Below are 21,954 nucleotides of genomic sequence, written 5' to 3' on the forward strand. Positions count from 1 at the left end.
GCACATTTATGGTCAATGTGTGAAAGTTCCAGTAAGGATCCCAGGAAGTCAACCCTGTGACATTTCTTAGAAGGTGAGGTCACAGCACACTGCGTCTCTTGTGAAAATAGAGACAAGTGGTGGCCGGTGAAGCTCTGGGTGGGATGAAAGCCCCCAGCTCCCTGGTTTCACTGATAAAAGAGACCACTCTAGATCAGGGCATTCCAGCTGGTCCCAGGAGTCCTCACATGGGGCATCACAGGCTGCTGAGGTTATCTGGAATCTTGAATTGCCTTGGAAGCATCCTCACTCTTCTAGGATCTTATAACTGTGGGGTCCTGGGATCTTAGGAGTCAGATACATGCAGAGTCAGTTCCCAGGACAGCTATTTATCTCTGATGAACGTGTCCAGGCAGCCTGTGGAGCCCTGCCTCAGTTGTTCAATCATCAACTGTGGGAGGAGGGCCCAGAAGCCATGCTGTGCACGGAGACGAAGGTCCTGGGACAGAGGCCATGTTCACCATGCAGAATCCATGGGCAGAGGCCACGGTCACCACACAAAACCCACGGGCAGAGGCCACGGTCACCACACAGAACCCATGGGCAGAGCCCATACTCACCACACAGAACCCACGGACAGAGCCCATGCTCACCACACAGAACCCGCAGGCAGAGGTCATGCTTACCACACAGAACTGATCGTCAGAGGCCACGCTCACCACGCAGAACCCACGGGCAGAGACCACACTCACCAAGGAGAACCCACAGTCAGAGACCACGCTTACCATGTGGAACCTATGGGCAGAGGCCACACTCAGCATGCAGAACCCACGAGCAGAGACCACACTCACCATGCAGAACCCACGAGCAGAGGCCACACTAACCATGCAGAACCCAGGGAAGAGGCCACGCTCACCAGGCAGAACCCACGGGCAGAGGCCACACTCACCACACAGAACCCACGCTCACCATGCAGAGCCATGGGCCGACTAATCAGAAGACCGAGCCAGTTAGGACTGTTAACTGCTTTATTTTCACTGCCCAAAAGAAATTCTCTCTCTCTTTTTTCTTCCAACTCTAATTATCAAACAAATACTATATTATGTTTTATTGAAAGATATTCTGTCTTAACTCTACAAAATTCTATGCAGGACTACTGGACGCCATTTCCATTTTCCCAATGAGGGGGATCCCTTTTGAGGAGCAGAAAGATGTAAAACCGTGACATGACACACACAGCGGGGAGGAGCTTGCATAAGGGGGAAATCTGAAGCAAGTCTCAAAGTATGAAAAACAGTTGCTGCTTCTGGCCCCCTGATGGATGAACCACTACTTCTTATTTTTAAGTTGTTCCTCACAGCATTCCGGGGCCCAGCTCACAGGTCAGTGGTTACTCAGCTAGAAAGAGCTGGAGTTTACCATCCAAGGTAGCTGTAGCAAGCTGTAATTGAAAATAAAATACCATGTAATTCCAATCGCCTTTTATTAATTGATAACTCTATAAGAAAATAAGCCCAAAGTGTGTTATTTTCCATATTTGTAATGTTCCAGAACATCGAGTAAAATACATTAACATAGTAGAATCTATATATACAGCAGATATTATGCTGACGCTTAATTAATTCAAACTACATTTCACACTGCTGTTTTAATAATTTTAGGTGCCCTGGTCAGAGCCGATCCCTCTATGGTGCACAAAAGGGCATGGAACATCCTGGTTAGTGCCTACACACCTCCTTCCAGGTAGAGCTGAGGAGCAGGCTGCAGGAGAGCACTCCTGATGGAGGAGGAGGAGGAGGAGGAGGTGCCAGGAATCCACCCCACCCAGATAGCAACCGTACTGGCAAGCTCTGATGTACGTACTTCCAGTACTTTGAACTTATGGAGTCTGTTGAAGGCTTGCAACTTCCAGAGGAAGACTTGAACTATAAACTGTGGTTAATTTTTGTCAACTTCAGATTCTGGCACATTAGCAGCTCCCCATCCCTGACCCCACCCCCATGCATACCTTTCAAAAGCGATCTGCACAGGGCCTGCAGAACCCAGGATGGGCAGAAAGCACCCATCCTCCAAATATCAGGGGCCTGTTCTCTGATCAGCAATGGATGCTTCTTCTTACAGAGGATGCAAATAGGCGGGCAGCCATTGTTACCATTCCTACATGGCTACAAGCCCCTTTCCTCCAGGAGAAGCAATTTCCAGGGCATTAAAGGAGTCAGCACCCTTGACCCTCCTTCAGTTTTCTCTCTTCCCCTTATAGGAGCCAGACAGTAAAAAATGAGACATTCAAAAACAACTATATACTTGGGAAAAATTAGAAAGTGACTGTGGAGGCCAAGGTGGGTAGATCACTTGAGGTCAGGAGTTCAAGACCAGCCTGACCAATATGGTGAAACCCCATCTCTACTAAAAACACAAAAATGAGCTGTGTGTTGTGGCAGGCACCTGTAATCCCAGCTGCTCAGGAGGCTGAGGAATGAGACTTACTTGAACCCAGGAGGTGGAGGTTGCAGTGAGCCAAGATCATGCCACTGCACTCCAGCCTGGGTGACAGAGTGAGACCCTGTCTCGAAAAAAAAAAAAAAAAGAAACAAAGGAAAAGAAAACAAAAGAAAGTGACTGTGCCTGCCACAGGGAAGTCTCAAACAAAGAACTAAGAAGATTTGAAGTTTACATCTGAGGCTGGTCCTTGGCACAGAGTCAAGCTACAACAATCAAAATAAACAAAAATAAACAAAACAATGACAAAAAAATGAAACCCAGGAGAAGGGAGAGAACTTTACTTCAGAATTACCACAATACTAGATTCAATTGTCAAGTTTTCAATAAAAGATCACAAGGCATTCAAAGAAATAGGAAAGTATGGCCTATTCAAAGGAAAAAGATAAACAAATTAATAGAAATTGCCTCTGAAAGCAATCTGATGGCACATCTACAGCACAACAACTTTAAAATAAATGTTTTCAATTACTCAAAGAATTAAGAGAGATGTGGATAAAGTGAGGAAAATTATGTATGAACAAAATGGAAATATCAATAAAAAGAGAACCTAAAATGAAACAAAAAAATTTTGGAGCTAAAAATGTAAAATAATTGAAATAAAGTATTTACTAGAGGAATTCAAAGGCAGGTTTGAGCAGGTGAAGAAAAAATAGAAACTATCAAGTCTGAGGCACAGAAAGAAAAAAAGGACTGAAAAAAGTGAACAGAGCCTAAAGGGTGTGTGGGACACCATCAAGGGGACCAACTTATGCATTGCAGGAGAAGAAATAACAGTTGAAAACTCCCAAATTTGATTTTATAAAATGGCTATAAATATATATCCAAGAAGTTCAATAAATTCCAACTAAGAGGAACTCAAAAAGTCCCACACTGAGACACATCATCATCAAACTTTCAAAGGCCAAAGGCAAAGAGAGAATTCTGGAAGGAACAAGAGAAAAGTCTTATCACACACAAAGGATTCTCTGAGATTATCAGCAGATTTCTCATAATAAACTTTGCAGACCACAAGGCAATGGTCTTATTCCCTGGGCTAAAATAAAACTCAAACAAACTAACCCCCAAAAAACTCTCAACCAAGAATTCTATACCAGCAAAGTTGCCCTTCAAAAGTAAGGGAAAAATTAAGACATTCCCAGATAAATGAAGCTGAGGAAGTTTGTTACCACTAGACCTGCCCTGCCAGAAATGTGTACAGGAGTCCCACAGGATGTAATAAAAGGACCCTAGACAGGAATTTGAAGGCGTATGAAAAAATAAAGACCTTAATAAAGGTAAGTACATGGGCAGTTATAAAAGCTATTATTATTATAGCAACACTGTATAACTCCACTTTTTGTTTTCCACATGATTTAAAAGACTAAAACATTTAAAAAAAACAATTAGTCTAAAAGCTAGTATTATCATAACTTTGGTTTGTAACCCCACATTTTATTTTCTAAATAATTGAAGACACTAATGCATTTAAAAGAATCACTATTTTATGTTTTGGAGAACCAAATATGTAAAAATGTAATTTTGTGATATCAACAACTGACAGGGGTGGGGACAGAGATGTAAAGAAACATAATTTTTTGTGTTATTGAAATTCACTGGTATAAATTCAAACTAGAGTGTTATAACTTTAGAATACTACATGTAATTCCCATGGCAGCCACAAAGAAAACAACTATACAGTATACATAAAAGAAAATGAGAAAGAAACAGAAGCATTTACCTAAAAAATTTACTTAACAGAAGAGAGGGCAGTAATGCAGAAAATAAGGGACAAAAAACTATACGGTATATTGAAAACAAACAGAAACATGACAGTAGTAAGTCCCTTATTATCAGTAATTAGTTTAAATGTAAATGGATTAAATTATCCAGTGAGAAGGCAGATTGACAGAATGGATTAGAAACACATAATTCAACTATAGTTGCCTCTCAGTATACTTGGGGTATTAGTTCCAGGAACTCCCATATAAAATAAAATTTGCACATACTCAAGTCCCACAGTTGGCCCTGTAAAGCCTGCATATACAAAAACTTGGCCTTCCATATATGCGAGTTTTACATCCCATAAATACTGCAATTTTTATTTGCATTGGTTAAAGAAATCCACATACAAGCAGACCTGCACAGTTTGAACCTATGTTGTTCAAGTGTCAATTGCATAAGCTGTCATATGCATTCCTTTTGAATGGAATGGTGATCAAAAGAAAGCAGGGGTAGATACACCAATAACAGAAAAAAAAAGCTTTAAGTCAAAAAGGCCAAAAGAAACAAAATAGGACATTATATAGAAACAAAATAGGACATTACTAACAAAAGGTATAATACAAAGAAATATAAATATTATAAACATTTACATACCTAATAACAGACCATCGAAATATATGAAGCAAAAACTAGTAGAATTTAAGGAAGAAATAAACAGTTTTACAATAATAGCTGGAGGTCTCAATACTCCTCTTTTAATAATGGATAGGGCAACCAGACAGAACAAAAGTAAGGATATAGAGAATTTACACAACATGATAAACCAAGTAGATCTGATAAACACTTTACCAAACAAGAACAGCATACATATTCTTCTCAAGTGCACATGGGACATTTTCCCAAAATAGATCATATGTTAAGCCACAAATTGAATCTCAATAGATTTAAAAAGATAAACATCATACACAGTATCTTCTCTGACCATACAGGATGAATTTAGAAACTGATAATATAAGTCAAACTTGAAAAGTCAAAAATTGTGGAAATTAAATGACACACTCAAACAACCAAGGGATCAAAGAAGAAATAATAAGAAAATTAGAAAATACTTAGAGATGAATAAAAATAACACACCATGCAAAAAATCTGTGACACAGCAAGAGCAATGCTAAGGGGGGAATTTATAGCTATAAATGCTTGTATTAAAAAAAAAAAAAAAGAAAGAAAGAGCCAAATCAGCAACCTAACTTTACAACTTTGTAGAGAAAGAACAACAAGCATATCACAAAGCTAGCAGAGGAAGTAAATAAGAAAGATTAGAGCAAAAATAAACAAAATGGAGAAAAGAAAAACAGACAAAAACAACAACAAAAAAAGATTCATTGAAAAGAAAAATGAAATTAAGAAACCTCTAACTATATGGACTAAGGAAAATAAATAAGTGAGTCTTATTTATAAGTGAGTAATTTGAGTAATTACTCAAATCAGAAATGAAAGTTATGGACATTACTACTAATTCTTCAGAAATAAAATCATTGTAAGAAAGTACTATTAACAATTTTATGCCAACATATTGGATACCCTAGATAAAATGTACAAATTCCCAGAATCACAAAACTTACCAAGACTGAATCACAAAAAATTACCTAAAATTTGAATAGACCTGTAACTGGTAAGGAAATTGAATCAGTAACCAAAAAAAAATCTCCTGATAAAGAAAAATCTTAGGCTGGGCACGATGGGTCACACCTGTAATCTCAGCACTTTGGGAGGCCGAGGTGGTTACCTGAGGTCAGGAGTTCGAGACCAACCTGGCCAACATGGTGAACCCCTGTCTCTACTAAAAATACAAAAATTAGCCAGGTGTAGTGGCACATGCCTGTAATCCCAGCTACTCGAGAGGCTGAGGAAGGAGAATCGCTTGAATCTGGGAGGTGGAGGCTGCAGTAAGCTGAGACTGTGCCACTGCACTCCAGCCTGGGCAACAAAGAGAGACTGAGAGTGTCTCAAGAAAGAAAGAAAGAAGGAAAGAGAGAGAGAGAAAGAAAGGAAGAAAGAAAGAAAGAAGGAAAGAAAGATCCTAGACTCGATGGCTTTGCCAGTGAATTCTACCAAATATCTGAAGAAGAATTAATACCAATTTTTCTGAAACTTTTACAAAAAACTGAGGAGAAAGAAACATTTCCTATCTCATTCCCCCAATACCAAGGCCAAATAAGATTCCACAAGAAAACAGACCCATATTCCTTATGAACACTGATGTACAAATCCTCAACAAAATACTAGCAAATGGAATTCAGCAGCATATTAAAATGATTATGCATCAAGACAAATTGGAATTTATTCCTGGAATCCAAAGATGGTTCAACAAATATTGATCAATGAAATAAGTGTCATTAATAAAATTAATGATACAAAACCCACATGATCATCTCAATTTATGCAGAAAAAGCATTTAACAAATTCAACACATTTTCATAATTAAAAAAAACCCCAACAAACTAAGAATAGAAGGAAGTTACATCAACACAATAAAAGCTGTATATATTACTTCATTTTGTGCCACTATAAAAGACTACCAGACTGGGTAACTTATAACCAAGCAAACAAACAACAACAAAAAAAGTATGTCTCATCGTTCTGGAGGCCAGGAATTCCAAGATCAAGCTGTTAGCAAGTTGATACCCACTAAGAGCCTGGTTTCCATTTCTAAGGTGGCATCTTGAAAACTACAACTTCCAAAGGGGAGGAACACTATTCCTTACATGGAAGAAGAAGAGTGGAATAGCCAAAAGGGCAGAGGGGGGTGTCAAACTTGCCCTTTGATATCAGCCACCAATCTCATCCATAAGGATGAAGCTCTCATAAGCTAAGCACTTCTTAAAGGTCCCACCTCTTAATACTGTTAAAATCACAATTATATTTTAATGTAAGTTTTGGAGGAGACAGACATTCAAACCATAGCATCACATATGAAAAACCAACCACAGGTCATTACACGCAATGGCGAAAGACTAAAAGCTTTTCCTTTAATATCAGGCACAAGGCAAGGATGCCTTCTTTCATCATTTATATTTAGAATGGTATCAAAGTTCAAGCCACAGCATTTGGGCATGCAAAATAAATTAAAAGCATCCAAATTGAAAAGGAAGTAAAATTATTTATGTTCACAGATTATATGATCTTATAGATAGAAAACCCTACACATTCCACTCACAAAAAACCTGTTAGAATTAATAAAATCAGCAAAATAGCATGATATAAAGTCAACATGCAAAATTCAGTTGCATTTCTATAAACTAACAATGGGCAATCTGAAACTCTAAAAAGGAAATTATTAAAACAATTCCATTTAAAATAGCATCAAAATAATAAAATACATAGGAATTAACCAAGGTGATGAAATTAAGTTGTACAATGAAAACTACAAAACATTGCTGAAAGAAACTAAAGAAGACATAAATTAATTAAAACACTTCCCATGTTCATAAATTGGAATACTTAATATCACTAAAAAGTCTATATTACCCACAGTGAGCTACAGATTCAATATGATCCCTATCAAAATCCCAATGTCATTTTTTTACAGAAGTAGAACAACCCATTTTAAAATTCATATGAAACTGAATAGTAAAAACAATCTTAGAAAGGAAGAACAAAACTGGAGGACTCACACTTTCCGATTTCAAAACTTACTATTAATACATATCTTCAATAATCAAAACAAGATGTCACTGGCATAAAGATCGACCTATAGACAAATGGGATAGAATAGAAGGCCCAAAGGTAAACTTTCACATATATGGGTCAAATGATTTTTGAGAAGGGCTCCAAGACCATTCAATGGAGAAAAGACAACCTTTACAACAAATGGTGCTTGGAAAAATAGACATCCACATGCAAAAGAATGAAGCTGGATCCTTTCCTTACAGCACAGAGAAAAACTACCACAAAATGCATCAAAGACATAAATGTGAGATCCAAAATAATAAAACTTTAGAATAAAATATAGACAAAAAGCTTCCAGAATTAGGGTTGGCAATGATTTATTGGATATGACACCAAAGGCCCAGGCAATCAGAGAAAAAATAGACACGTGGAAAAATTTTTTAAATTTGTGCATAAAAAGGTACTATCATAAGAGTGAAATAGCATCCACCAAATTAAAGAAAATATTTGCAAATCATCTACCTGACAAGAAGCAAATTTGGTGTCTGGTAACAGCCCACTCTCCACTTCTAACAAGGGATGTCTGACAAAGGATTAATATCCAGGATATATAGAGGAGCCCTAAAACTAAACAACATAATCAAACAGTCCAATTTAAACAATGGACAAGAGACTTGAATAGACATTCCTCCAAAGAAGATATACAAATGCCCAAGAAGCACATGAAAAGATGCTCGGCCAGGCATGGTGGCCCATGCCTGTAATCCCAGCACACTTTGGGAGGTCAAGGTGGGCAGATCACCTGAGGTCAGGAGTTCAAGATCAGCCTGACCAACATGGTGAAACTCCATCTCTACTAAAAATATAAAATTAGCTGGGTGTGGGGGCACATGCCTGTAATCTCAGCTACTTGGGAGGCTGAGGCAGGAGAATCACTTGAACCTGGGAGATGGAGGTAGTGGTGAGCCGAGATTGCACCATTGCACTCCAGCCTGGGCAACAAGATCAAAACTCCATCTCAAAAAAAAAAAAAAAAAAAAACAAATAAAGAAATAAAGAAAAGATGCTCAACATCACTAATCATTTGTAAAATGCAAATCAAAACTACAAGGAGATGCCATCTCACACTCATTAGGACATGACTATTAAAAAAACAAAATAACAAGTGTTGGTGAGGCTGTGGAGAAAGTTAAACCTTTGTTCATTGTTGGTGGGAATGTAAAATGGTGCAGCTGCTATGAAAACAGTATGATTTTTTTTCAAAAAATTAAAAACGAAATTATCATATTATCCAGCAATTTCACCTCTGGGTATATATGCAAAAGAACTGAAAGTAGGGTCTCTAGGAGATATTTTTACACTTATGTTTATAGCAGCATTCTTAACAACAGCTAAAACACGGAGGCAATCCAAGCATCCATCAATGGCTAAATGGATAAGCAAAGTGTGGACCATACAATGGCATATTATTCAGTCTTAAAAATGAAAGAAAGTCTGGCACAGGCTACAGCATAGATGAACCTTGAGGACATTATGCAAAGTGAAATAATGCAGTCACAAAAAGATGAATGTGAGGTACCTAAGTAGTCAAAATCAGAGATACAGAAAGTAGCATGGTTGTTGCCAAGGACTGAGGCAGGGGATGGGGAATTATTACTTAATGGGCATGAAGTTTCATGCTTACAAGATAGAATTGTGGAGAGGGATAGCGGTGGTGGCCGCAGAATGTGATGAATATATTTAACACCACTCACTATAGACTTAAGAATGGTTAAGATGATGAATTTTATGTGTATTTTACTACAATAAAATATTGGGAAAAGAAATACATTTCTTTAACTTCTTACTATTATTTGTAATGGGGTTTCAGGTGGAGAGGGGCCCCAGGACATGGGTCTTTTGCCCCAGTTCTGTCCAGAAAAGCAGAGATGGCTCACCCAATATATTGGTTAGGATAAAAAATGAGTCATGCCTATCCTCACACTTTTTTTGGAGGGAGTCAGCTTAATAAGGCCAGCTCTCTTATATGCTGTGGTATTAGTCTGTTTACATGCTGCTATAAAGAACTGCCTGAGACTGGGTAATTTATAAAGGAAAGAAGTTTAATTGACTCAGATTTCCACATGGCTGGGGAGACCACGGGAAACTTACAATCATGGTGGAAGGGGAAGCAAACAAGTCCTTCTTCACATGTCAGCAAAAAGAAGAAGTACTGAGCAAAGGGGGAAAAACCCCTTACAAAACCACCGGATCTTGTGAGAATTCACTCATCATCATGAGAACACAATAAGGGTAACTGCCCCCAGTATTCAATTACCTCCCACTGGGTCTCTCCCACAACATGTGGGGATTATGGGAATTACAAGTCAAGATGAGATTTGGGTGGGGACACAGCCAAACCAATCAAACAGCATGGGGGCAACCACCCCCATGATCTAATCACCTCCCACCAGGTCTCTCCCTAGACACATAGAGATTATGAGGATTACAATTTAAGATGAGATTTGGGTGGAGACATAGCCAAACCAAATTATTCTGCCCTGGCTTCTCCCAAATCTCATGTCTTCACATTTCAAAACACAATCATGCTTTTCCAACAGTCCCCCAATGTCTTAATTCATTCCAGCATTAACCCAAAAGTCCAAGTCCAAAGTCTCATCTGAGACAAGGCAAGTCCCTTTGACCCATCAAAAATCAAAAGCAAGTTAGTTACTTCCCAGACACAATGGGAGTACAGACATTGGGTAAATGCCCATTCCAAATGGGAGAAATTGGCCAAAACAAAGGGGCTACAGACCCCAGATAGTCCAAAATCCAGTGGGGCAGCCAAATTTAAAGCTCCAAAAATCATCTCCTTTGACTCCATGTCTCACATCCCAGTCATGCTCATTAGAGGCAGGCTCCCATGAACTTGCATAGCTCCACCCCTGTGGCTTTGCAGGGTACAGCCTCCCACCCAGCCGTTTTCACGGGCTAGAACTGAGTGTCTGCAGCTTTTCCAGGAGCATGGTGCAAGCTGTTGGTGGATTACCATTCTGGGGTCTGGAGGATGGTGGCCCTCTTCTCACAGCTCCACTAGGCAGTGCCCCAGTGGGGACTCTGTGTGGGGGCACCAAACCCACATTTTCCTTCTGCACTGCCCTAGCAGGGGTTCTTCATGAGGGCCCCTCTCCTGCAGCAAACTTCTGCCTGGACATTCAGGTGTTTCCATACATCCTCTGAAATAAAGGTGGAGGCTCCCAAACCTCAATTCTTGACTTCTGTGCATCTGCAGGCCCAACACCATGTGTAAGCTGCCAAGGCTTGGGGTTTCCACCCTCTGAAGCAATGGCCTGAGCTGTATGTTGGCCCATTTTAGCCACAGCTGGGACGCAGGGCACCAAGTCCTGAGACTGCACAAAGCAGCAAGGCCCTGGGACCAGCCCATAAAACCATTTTTTTCCTCCTAGGCCCCTGGGCCTGTGATGGGAGGCACTGCCATGAAGAGCTCTGACATGTCCTGAAGACATTTTCCCCATTGTCTTGGTGATTAACATTTAGCTCCTCATTACTTATGCAAATTTCTGCAGCCAGTTTGAATTTCTCCTCAGAAAATATGTTTTTGTTTTCTATCACATTGTTAGGCTGCAAATTTTCTGAACTTTTATGCTCTGCTTCCCTTTAACATAAGTTCCAATTCCAAACCATATCTTTGTGAATACATAAAATTTAATGCTTTTAAGAGCACCCAAGTCACATCTTGAACACTTTGCAGCTTAGAAACTTCTTCCGCCAGATACCCTCAATCATCTCTCTCAAGTTTAAAGTTCCATAGATCTCTAGGGCATAGGCAAAATGCTGCCAGTCTCTTTGCTAAAGCGTAACAAGAGGGACCTTTACTCCAGTTCCCAAAAAGGTTCTCATCTCCATCTGAGACCACATCACCCTGAACTTCATTGTCCATATCACTATCAGCATTTTGGTCAAAGCCATTCAACAAGTCTCTAGGAAATTCCAAACTTTCTCACATCTTCCTGTCTTCTTCTGAGCCCTCCAAACTCTTCCAACCTCTGCCTGTTACCCAGTTTCAAAGTTGCTGTAAAGATACCCAAAGAGGTTTACCTGACTCACAGTTCTGTAGTGCTGGGGAGGCCTCAGGAAACTTTCGATCATGGCAGAAGGGAAAGCAAACATGTCTTTCTTCACATGATGGCAGGAGGAGAATTGCTGAGAAAAAGGGGGAAATCCCCTTATAAAACCATCAGATCTTGTGAAAACTTACTTGCTATCATGAGAACAGCAAGGAGGTAACCACCACCATGATTCAATTACCTCCCACCAGGTCCCTCCCATGACACATGGGGATTGTGGGAACTACAGTTCAAGATGAGATTTGGGCAGGGACACAGCAAAATCATATCAGCTGTCAACCAAATATTAACTTGGCGGGGCAGGATCTACATCTTAAGGGTAAATTCAGGAGAGTATTAACAAGCTCTTTTGCCAGATATCTCAGTCTGCTCAGGCTGCCATAACAAAATAACATAGATGGGGGGCCTAAACACAGATATGTAATTCTCACAGTTCTGTAGGCTTGGAAATCCAAGACCAACTTGCCAACTTGGTTGAGTAATGGTGATGGCTCTCTTCCTGGCTTGTGGAAGGCTACCTTCTGACTTTTTGCTCACATGGCCTTCCCTTGGTACATGTAGAGAGAAATATCTCTCTTTCTTCTTCTTTTATAATGTCTCCAATCTTATAGAATTAGGACTCCACCCTTACGACCTCATGTAACCCTAATTTCCTCCTAAAAGGCCTATATCAAACACAGTCATATTGGGGTTGGGCCTTCCACATATAAATTTTGGAGAAATACAAGTGCTTCAGAATATTCTGCCCTTGGCCCCTGTACACTCATGCTCTTCTTACATGTAAAATATATTCATTCCATCCAAACAGACAAAAAAGTCTTAACTCATTCCAGCATGAACCCTAAAGTCTAAAAGTCAAAGTCTCATCTAAATCTCTATCTGTTAACCTTTGAAAATGAAAGTTATATTTTTCCAAATTACAATGGTAGCACAGGCATAACATAGAGATTCCCATCCCAAAAGGGAGAAACAGGAAAGAAGGAAGGGGTGACAGGTCCCAAGCAAGCCCAAAGCCTAGCAAGGCAAACTCCATTTAATTTTAAGGGTTGAGAAAAACCCTCTCAGCTTCATGCCCTGCCCTTAGGTCCACTGGGGTGGCAGCAGCATCTCCATTACTTGGAGAGTGGTCCCTCCCAAGGCACTGAGCAGGGGCATTCCTGACCCATTAAAGCCAGACAAGCTGTACCCTGTGAAACCAAATGGGAACTAGCACTGCCTGATGGGCCTGTGGTGGGAGTGGCAGCCCTGTTCACTGCTGAATCATCTTCAGGATCGTTCCCTTTTCTTGAGAAATAGTGCACATTTACAGCCAAAGAGCCTTACAGTTCTGTTTTATAGACTCCAAGGCACCTGACAGGCTTCCTTCATTCTGTTCCTCCTCTTTCTCTGTTCCCATTAGTTTACACTGGCAATGTTTCCACTGGTATAATCCCATCTCTATTCCCGGCATCTGCTGAGATAGCTGATTAAGTCCATGAGTTACACCCATAATCTCTTTAACAAATGTTTTTTAGCCACGCCCTTAGTGGTCTTTTTAGAACAAGCCTTCTCATTTTTTGCCATATTGATAGGCTAATAATTTTCTAAATCTTCATTTTACTATAAGCAATTTTCTAAATCTTCATTTTACTGTAAGCCATCAGGAGGAACCATGCCATTCCTTCAATTGTTTGCTCAGAAATCTCCTCAGCTAAATATCCAATTCCATTGCTCACAAGTTCTACTTTGCATAAAATACTAGAATACAATTCAGCCAATTTCTTTGTTCCTTTATAACACAGACCATCTTTCCTCCAATTTTCAGTAACGTGATTCTCACTTCCATTTGAGACCCCACCAGATGGCCTCTAACATTCCTGTTTTTACCCATATTCTGTTCATAATTATTTACCTTCCCTCTCAGAAGACAGAAGCTTTCTCTCCAGCTCTCCTATTTCCTTTCAGAACCCTCACCAGAGTCACCACTATTGTCTGCATCTGCAGCATGCACATCACAACTCCCCCAGACTCTATCCATCACTCAATGGCACTTCCACATTTGTATTTGTTACAGCAGCAGCACTCTACTTCCTGCTACTAAAATCTGTCTTAGTTCAAGCTGCTGTAACAAAATATCATATACTAGGTGGCTTGAAAAATAGAAATTATCATTTGCAGTTCTGGAGCTAGAAGTCTGAGACCTAGGTGCCAGGATGGTCACATTCTGGTGAGGACTTGCACGTTTGCCTTCTCACTGTGTCCTCACGTGACCTTCCATCAGTTTACACATGAGTGGGGAGAGACAGAGACAGACAGAAGAGAGATCTTTCTCCCTCTTCTTACAAAGCCAACAATTCTTTCAGATTAGGACCTCACCTCTATAAACTCTTTTAACCTTAATCACCTCCTAAAAGCCCTATCTCCAAATATAGTGATGTCAGGGGCTAGAACTTCAACATAAAAATTTCGGGGTAAAGGAGCATGCAATTTGGTCCATTGCACAAGATGTGGCTTTATAAGCTTTTTAAATAATAAAATTGGCATTCTGTTCTCATTCTGTCTGACTCCTATATCTAACCCTAATCAGCCTCTGAACTCAGACAAGGGAAATGAGTGCTATTTATACCTATGCCAGCACCCTCAGACCCACTAAGTGCAGCCACATGGGGCTTTCGCTCTTGCATGTGGTTGATAGTGGCTTTTCCATTTACTATGTTTCTCAGCAACATCTAAATTTAGAGGCTAGCAGGTCGAGTCCCAGGCTGACTACAGAGTCTTGGTGCAGTTCTAGTCATATTAAGTTGGTGCAAAAGTAATTGCAGGTTTTTGGCAAAATTTTGCACCAAACTAATAAATCAGCGTCAGGTCTAAGAATACAGAGCTAGAGGCATAGCTGCAAATATCAGTCTTTATCCTGACCCATGAGTGTGCATGGTTATTCACAGCCAATAGTCATCTCCCACAAGGCCTCAGGTTGGTTCCAAACTTCTTAATTACACAAGAATTGGGAAAGCTTCATTTCAGAGATCCCAGGTGTCTTTCTGCCCTCAAAGAGTAGTAGATTTTATTTTTTAAAATTAAAATGAGGTAGGAGTCATTTTCATGCGTTTGATTTAAAAGCCATTAAGAAAAAGGAAAAGTGAATAAAGTTATTTCCATTCTAAAGCCTAAGGAGGCAAGTTTTAAAATGTCCATGGCTTGAATACTATGTCATCTGAAAACAGGTGTCCATAGAAAAGAACCACAGTGGTATGACAAATGTTCTAGCCTCTTAACTTATTAGAGTAAGTATTCTCTGACCACCTTGGCTTTTCCAAAACTGTCACATTTCTTCTTTCGTAAGACATTGTTAGTTTTAAGGTGCCCCAATAATATCTTAGGTGATGTGTTAGTCCATCTGGGCTGCTATAAAAAATATCTTAGACTGGGTAATTTATAAACAACAGAAATGTATTGCTCAGTTCTGGAGGTTGGGAAGTCCAAGATCATGGCACCAGCAGATATGGTGTCTGGTGAGGGCTGCTCTCTGCTTCCAAGATGGTGCATCTTGCTGCTTCCTCACATGGCAGGAGAGGCAGGAGCATGCCCTCCAACCTCACTTAGGTGTTATTCCCACTTATGAGGGTGGAGCCCTCATGACTTAATCATCTTTTAATACTATCACATTGGGTATTAGGTTCTAACACATGAAATTTGAGGGGATACCATCATTCAGTCCATAGCAGGTCATGTATTATCAATCCATCAGTAGCTTCCTAGGCTGATCATTTTTAGATTGACATTGATAGATCTTTGCTTTCATAATTGATTAAGGGAATCAAACATTAAAAAAAGAGAAATAACAATAACAGGACTTTTTTAGTGCTTATTTCACACAGGCAATGCCCTGAGTCTGTTAGATACATATATACATAAAATGTCCTGCATTAGAGAAGACTTGCAGAGCCATTAGAAGTAGCACAGAGAAGCATCTAGACCTTTTATTACTTGGTTAAAATTTTAAAATATTTTCTATAGTTTCTGTGCAGTGATTACAAACACAGGCTCTAGAGTCAAACTTTGGTTCTCCCATGCATTTGCTACATGATTTGAGGGAAGTTACTTAAATTCTCTTTACCTCAGTTTAGGACAATTATTGGGGTAATAATATTACCTATCTAAAAGTTGTAAGGATTGAATTAGTTAATATATATAAAGCATTTATCATAATACCAGACACACAGAAAGTACTACATAAATGTTATGAATTAAACAAATGATAGATATAGATAAGAAATAAAAAAATGTGAAATTTTCAGACTGAGTATACAACTTACTCTTATTCCTATGAGTAATAAACTAATATTTATAGAGCAGATTTTGGCCTGAGTGAGCATATTATTCCGGAGGGAGAAATTAATTATTTCGAGGCTAAAAAACACATCTGATTTCATGTTGGAGTGAAACTGCATTTATTTAAAAGTCCCAAAATAAATTTACCCTCATAGACATGTCAAATTTAAAATTTCTCTTTAACTGGATTATATCAGAGACAGCAATGTTAAGCCACACACATTCTAGATTTTTTTAAGTGAGGCTTATCTGTTTTAAATAACTCAGTCTGCAAAACACTGCTACACATTTTATACTAATGACATATTGGAACATTAATAACTTGCCTAGGACAGCTCTTGAAACAACATAAAAATACTTTTCAGATAGCTGTTGGCACTTCTATTTCCAAACTCTTGAACCATTAAGAAAAAGAAAATGGCAACGAAGAAAAAGCAACAAAGTCCAGCAGAAAAACATATTAGGACTTATTCACATGAATACACTTTGAATTTGGCTAGGAACCAGATCTCTTAATGTCCAGTCTCTGTCCATGTAAACAGAAGACATGCCACTTGACCCAGCTCTCTGTCCACATCAGCTCATCCCCAGAGGCAAGTGCGCTTGGAGACTGAAGAGTGACAAAAGGGAAGGAAGCTCAGGTTGGGTTGCCTGTGGAACTCAATAAACTAGTGTTGAGCTTTATTTTATGGAAAATGTGGCAGCAGAAAACGGGGAATGAGTTATTTTTAAAGAGATTTTTTGTTCATGTGTTTTCTGGCTGCATAAATGTCTTCTTTTGAGAAGTGTCTGTTCATGTCCTCTGCCCACTTTTTGATGGGGTTGTTTGTTTTTTTCTTGTAAATTTGTTTGAGTTCATTATAGATTCTGGATATTAGCCCTTTGTCAGATGAGTAGGTTGCAAAAATTTTCTCCCATTCTGTAGGTTGCCTGTTCATTCTGATGATAGTTTCTTTTGCTGTGCAGAAGCTCTTTAGTTTAATGAGATCCCATTTGTCGATTTTGGCTTTTGTTGCCATTGCTTTTGGTGTTTTAGACATGAAGTCCTTCCCCACGCCTATGTCCTGAATGGTATTGCCTAGGTTTTCTTGTAGGATTTTAATGGTTTTAGGTCTAACATATAAGTCTTTAATCCATCTTGAATTAATTTTTGTATAAGGTGTAAGGAAGGGATCCAGTTGCAGCTTTCTACATATGGCTAGCCAGTTTTCCCAGCACCATTTATTAAATAGGGAATCCTTTCCCCATTTCTTGTTTTTGTCAGGTTTGTCAAAGATCAGATAGTTGTAGCTATGCGGCATCATTTCTGAGGGCTCCGTTCTGTTCCATTGATCTATGTCTCTGTTGTGGTACCAGTACCATGCTGTTTTGGTTACTGTAGCCTTGTAGTATAGTTTAAAGTCAGGTAGCGTGATGCCTCCAGCTTTGTTCTTTTGGCTTAGGATTGACTTGGCGATGCGGGCTCTTTTTTGGTTCCATATGAACTTTAAAGTAGTTTTTTCCAATTCTGTGAAGAAAGTCATTGGTAGCTTGATGGGGATGGCATTGAATCTATAAATTACCTTGGGCAGTATGGCCATTTTCACGATATTGATTCTTCCAACCCATGAGCATGGAATGTTCTTCCATTTGTTTGTATCCTCTTTTATTTCATTGAGCAGTGGTTTGTAGTTCTCCTTGAAGAGGTCCTTCACATCCCTTGTAAGTTGGATTCCTAGGTATTTTATTCTCTTTGAAGCAATTGTGAATGGGAGTTCACTCATGATTTGGCTCTCTGTTTGTCTGTTATTGGTGTACAAGAATGCTTGTGATTTTTGTACATTAATTTTGTATCCTGAGACTTCGCTGAAGTTGCTAATCAGCTTAAGGAGATTTTGGGCTGAGACAATGGGGTTTTCTAGATATACAATCATGTCATCTGCAAACAGGGACAATTTGACTTCCTCTTTTCCTAATTGAATACCTTTTATTTCCTTCTCCTGCCTGATTGCTCTGGCCAGAACTTCCAGCACTATGTTGAACAGGAGCGGTGAGAGAGGGCATCCCTGTCTTGTGCCAGTTTTCAGAGGGAATGCTTCCAGTTTTTGCCCATTCAGTATGATATTGGCTGTGGGTTTGTCGTAGATAGCTCTTATTATTTTGAGATACGTCCCATCGATACCTAATTTATTGAGAGTTTTTAGCATGAAGCGTTGTTGAATTTTGTCAAAGGCCTTTTCTGCATCTATTGAGATAATCATGTGGTTTTTGTCTTTGGTTCTGTTTATATGTTGGATTACATTTATTGATTTGCGTATGTTGAACCAGCCTTGCATCCCAGGGATGAAGCCCACTTGATCATGGTGGATAAGCTTTTTGATGTGCTGCTGGATTCGGTTTGCCAGTATTTTATTGAGGATTTTTGCATCAATGTTCATCAAGGATATTGGTCTGAAATTCTCTTTTTTGGTTATGTCTCTGCCAGGTTTTGGTATCAGGACGATGCTGGCTTCATAAAATGTGTTAGGGAGGATTCCCTCTTTTTCTATCGATTGGAATAGTTTCAGAAGGAATGGTACCAATTCCTCCTTGTACCTCTGGTAGAATTCGGCTGTGAATCCATCAGGTCCTGGACTGTTTTTGGTTGGTAAGCTATTGATTATTGCCACAATTTCAGAGCCTGTTATTGGTCTATTCAGAGATTCAACTTCTTCCTGGTTTAGTCTTGGGAGGGTGTATTTGTTGAGGAATTTATCCATTTCTTCTAGATTTTCTCGTTTATTTGCATAGAGGTGTTTGTAGTATTCTCTGATGGTAGATTGTATTTCTGTGGGATCGGTGGTGATATCCCCTTTTTCGTTTTTTATTGCATCTATTTGATTCTTCTCTCTTTTCTTCTTTATTAGTCTTGCTAGCGGTCCATCAATTTTGTTGATCTTTTCAAAAAACCAGCTCCTGGATTCATTAATTTTTTGAAGGGTTTTTTGTGTCTCTATTTCCTTCAGTTCTGCTCTGATTTTAGTTATTTCTAGCCTTCTGCTAGCTTTTGAATGTGTTTGCTCTTGCTTTTCTAGTTCTTTTAATTGTGATGTTAGGGAGTCAATTTTGGATCTTTCCTGCTTTCTCTTGTGGGCATTTAGTGCTATAAATTTCCCTCTACACACTGCTTTGAATGTGTCCCAGAGATTCTGGTATGTTGTGTCTTTGTTCTCGTTGGTTTCAAAGAACATCTTTATTTCTGCCTTCATTTCATTATGTACCCAATAGTCATTCAGGAGCATGTTGTTCAGTTTCCATGTATTAGAGCGGTTTTGAGTGAGTTTCTTAATCCTGAGTTCTAGTTTGATTGCACTGTGGTCTGAGAGACAGTTTGTTATAATTTCTGTTCTTTTACATTTGCTGAGGAGAGCTTTACTTCCAACTATGTGGTCAATTTTGGAATAGGTGTGGTGTGGTGCTGAAAAAAATGTATATTCTGTTGACTTGGGGTGGAGAGTTCTGTAGATGTCTATTAGGTCCACTTTATGTAGAGCTGAGTTCAATTCCTGGATATCCTTGTTAACTTTCTGTCTCGTTGATCTGTCTAATGCTGACAGTGGGGTGTTAAAATCTCCCATTATTATTGTGTGGGAGTTTAAGTCCCTTAGTAGGTCACTCAGGACTTGCTTTATGAATCTGGGTGCTCCTGTGTTGGGTGCATATATATTTAGGATAGTTAGCTCTTCTTGATGAATTGATCCCTTTACCATCTCTGAATAGACCAATAACAGGTTCTGAAATTGTGGCAATAATCAATAGCTTACCAACCAAAAAGAGTCCAGGACCTGATGGATTCACAGCTGAATTCTACCAGAGGTACAAGGAGGAATTGGTACCATTCCTTCTGAAACTATTCCAATCGATAGAAAAAGAGGGAATCCTCCCTAACACATTTTATGAAGCCAGCATCGTCCTGATACCAAAACCTGGCAGAGACATAACCAAAAAAGAGAATTTCAGACCAATATCCTTGATGAACATTGATGCAGAAATCCTCAATAAAATACTGGCAAACCGAATCCAGCAGCACATCAAAAAGCTTATCCACCATGATCAAGTGGGCTTCATCCCTGGGATGCAAGGCTGGTTCAATATACGCAAATCAATAAATGTAATCCAACATATAAACAGAACCAAAGACAAAAACCACATGATTATCTCAATAGATGCAGAAAAGGCCTTTGACAAAATTCAACAACCCTTCATGCTAAAAACTCTCAATAAATTAGGTATCGATGGGACGTATCTCAAAATAATAAGAGCTATCTACGACAAACCCACAGCCAATATCATACTGAATGGGCAAAAACTGGAAGCATTCCCTCTGAAAACTGGCACAAGACAGGGATGCCCTCTCTCACCGCTCCTGTTCAACATAGTGCTGGAAGTTCTGGCCAGAGCAATCAGGCAGGAGAAGGAAATAAAAGGTATTCAATTAGGAAAAGAGGAAGTCAAATTGTCCCTGTTTGCAGATGACATGATTGTATATCTAGAAAACCCCATTGTCTCAGCCCAAAATCTCCTTAAGCTGATTAGCAACTTCAGCGAAGTCTCAGGATACAAAATTAATGTACAAAAATCACAAGCATTCTTGTACACCAATAACAGACAAACAGAGAGCCAAATCATGAGTGAACTCCCATTCACAATTGCTTCAAAGAGAATAAAATACCTAGGAATCCAACTTACAAGGGATGTGAAGGACCTCTTCAAGGAGAACTACAAACCACTGCTCAATGAAATAAAAGAGGATACAAACAAATGGAAGAACATTCCATGCTCATGGGTTGGAAGAATCAATATCGTGAAAATGGCCATACTGCCCAAGGTAATTTATAGATTCAATGCCATCCCCATCAAGCTACCAATGACTTTCTTCACAGAATTGGAAAAAACTACTTTAAAGTTCATATGGAACCAAAAAAGAGCCCGCATCGCCAAGTCAATCCTAAGCCAAAAGAACAAAGCTGGAGGCATCACGCTACCTGACTTTAAACTATACTACAAGGCTACAGTAACCAAAACAGCATGGTACTGGTACCACAACAGAGACATAGATCAATGGAACAGAACGGAGCCCTCAGAAATGATGCCACATAGCTACAACTATCTGATCTTTGACAAACCTGACAAAAACAAGAAATGGGGAAAGGATTCCCTATTTAATAAATGGTGCTGGGAAAACTGGCTAGCCATATGTAGAAAGCTGCAACTGGATCCCTTCCTTACACCTTATACAAAAATTAATTTAAGATGGATTAAAGACTTATATGTTAGACCTAAAACCATTAAAATCCTACAAGAAAACCTAGGCAATACCATTCAGGACATAGGCGTGGGCAAGGACTTCATGTCTAAAACACAAGTGTAATTCTTATATAACCCTCTGGTGGGAAAGTATAATTGCACAGCTGCTTGGAAAACAGTTTGGCAGTTTCTTAATTTTTTTTTAATTTGTTTTTTCTTTGAGACAGAGTCTGGCTCTGTTGACCAGGCTGGAGTGCAGTGGTGCGATCTCAGCTCACTGAAACCTCCGCCTCCCAGGTTCAAACAATTCTTGTGCCCCAGCCTCCCAAGTAGTTGAGACAACAGGCATGCACTACCATGACCAGCTAATTTCTGTATTTTTAGTACAGACATGGTT

General features: G+C 39.4%; 1 protein-coding gene across 1 annotated transcript in view; it reads right to left on the minus strand.

The window, feature by feature from the left end:
* Nucleotides 1-993: 993 nt before the first annotated feature.
* The window catches only part of WDR27 (WD repeat domain 27), a 233,870-nt gene continuing 212,909 nt past the window's right edge, over nucleotides 994-21,954 (minus strand). Inside the window, exon 22 of the mRNA XM_030809982.1 lies at nucleotides 994-1,420. Within this exon, the coding sequence (XP_030665842.1) occupies nucleotides 1,370-1,420 (51 nt within the window). The 3' untranslated portion in view covers nucleotides 994-1,369. The remainder of the gene's footprint in view (nucleotides 1,421-21,954) is intronic.

Source organism: Nomascus leucogenys, chromosome 3 (genome assembly GCF_006542625.1).
Source record: "Nomascus leucogenys isolate Asia chromosome 3, Asia_NLE_v1, whole genome shotgun sequence".
Taxonomy (NCBI): Eukaryota; Metazoa; Chordata; class Mammalia; order Primates; family Hylobatidae; genus Nomascus; species Nomascus leucogenys.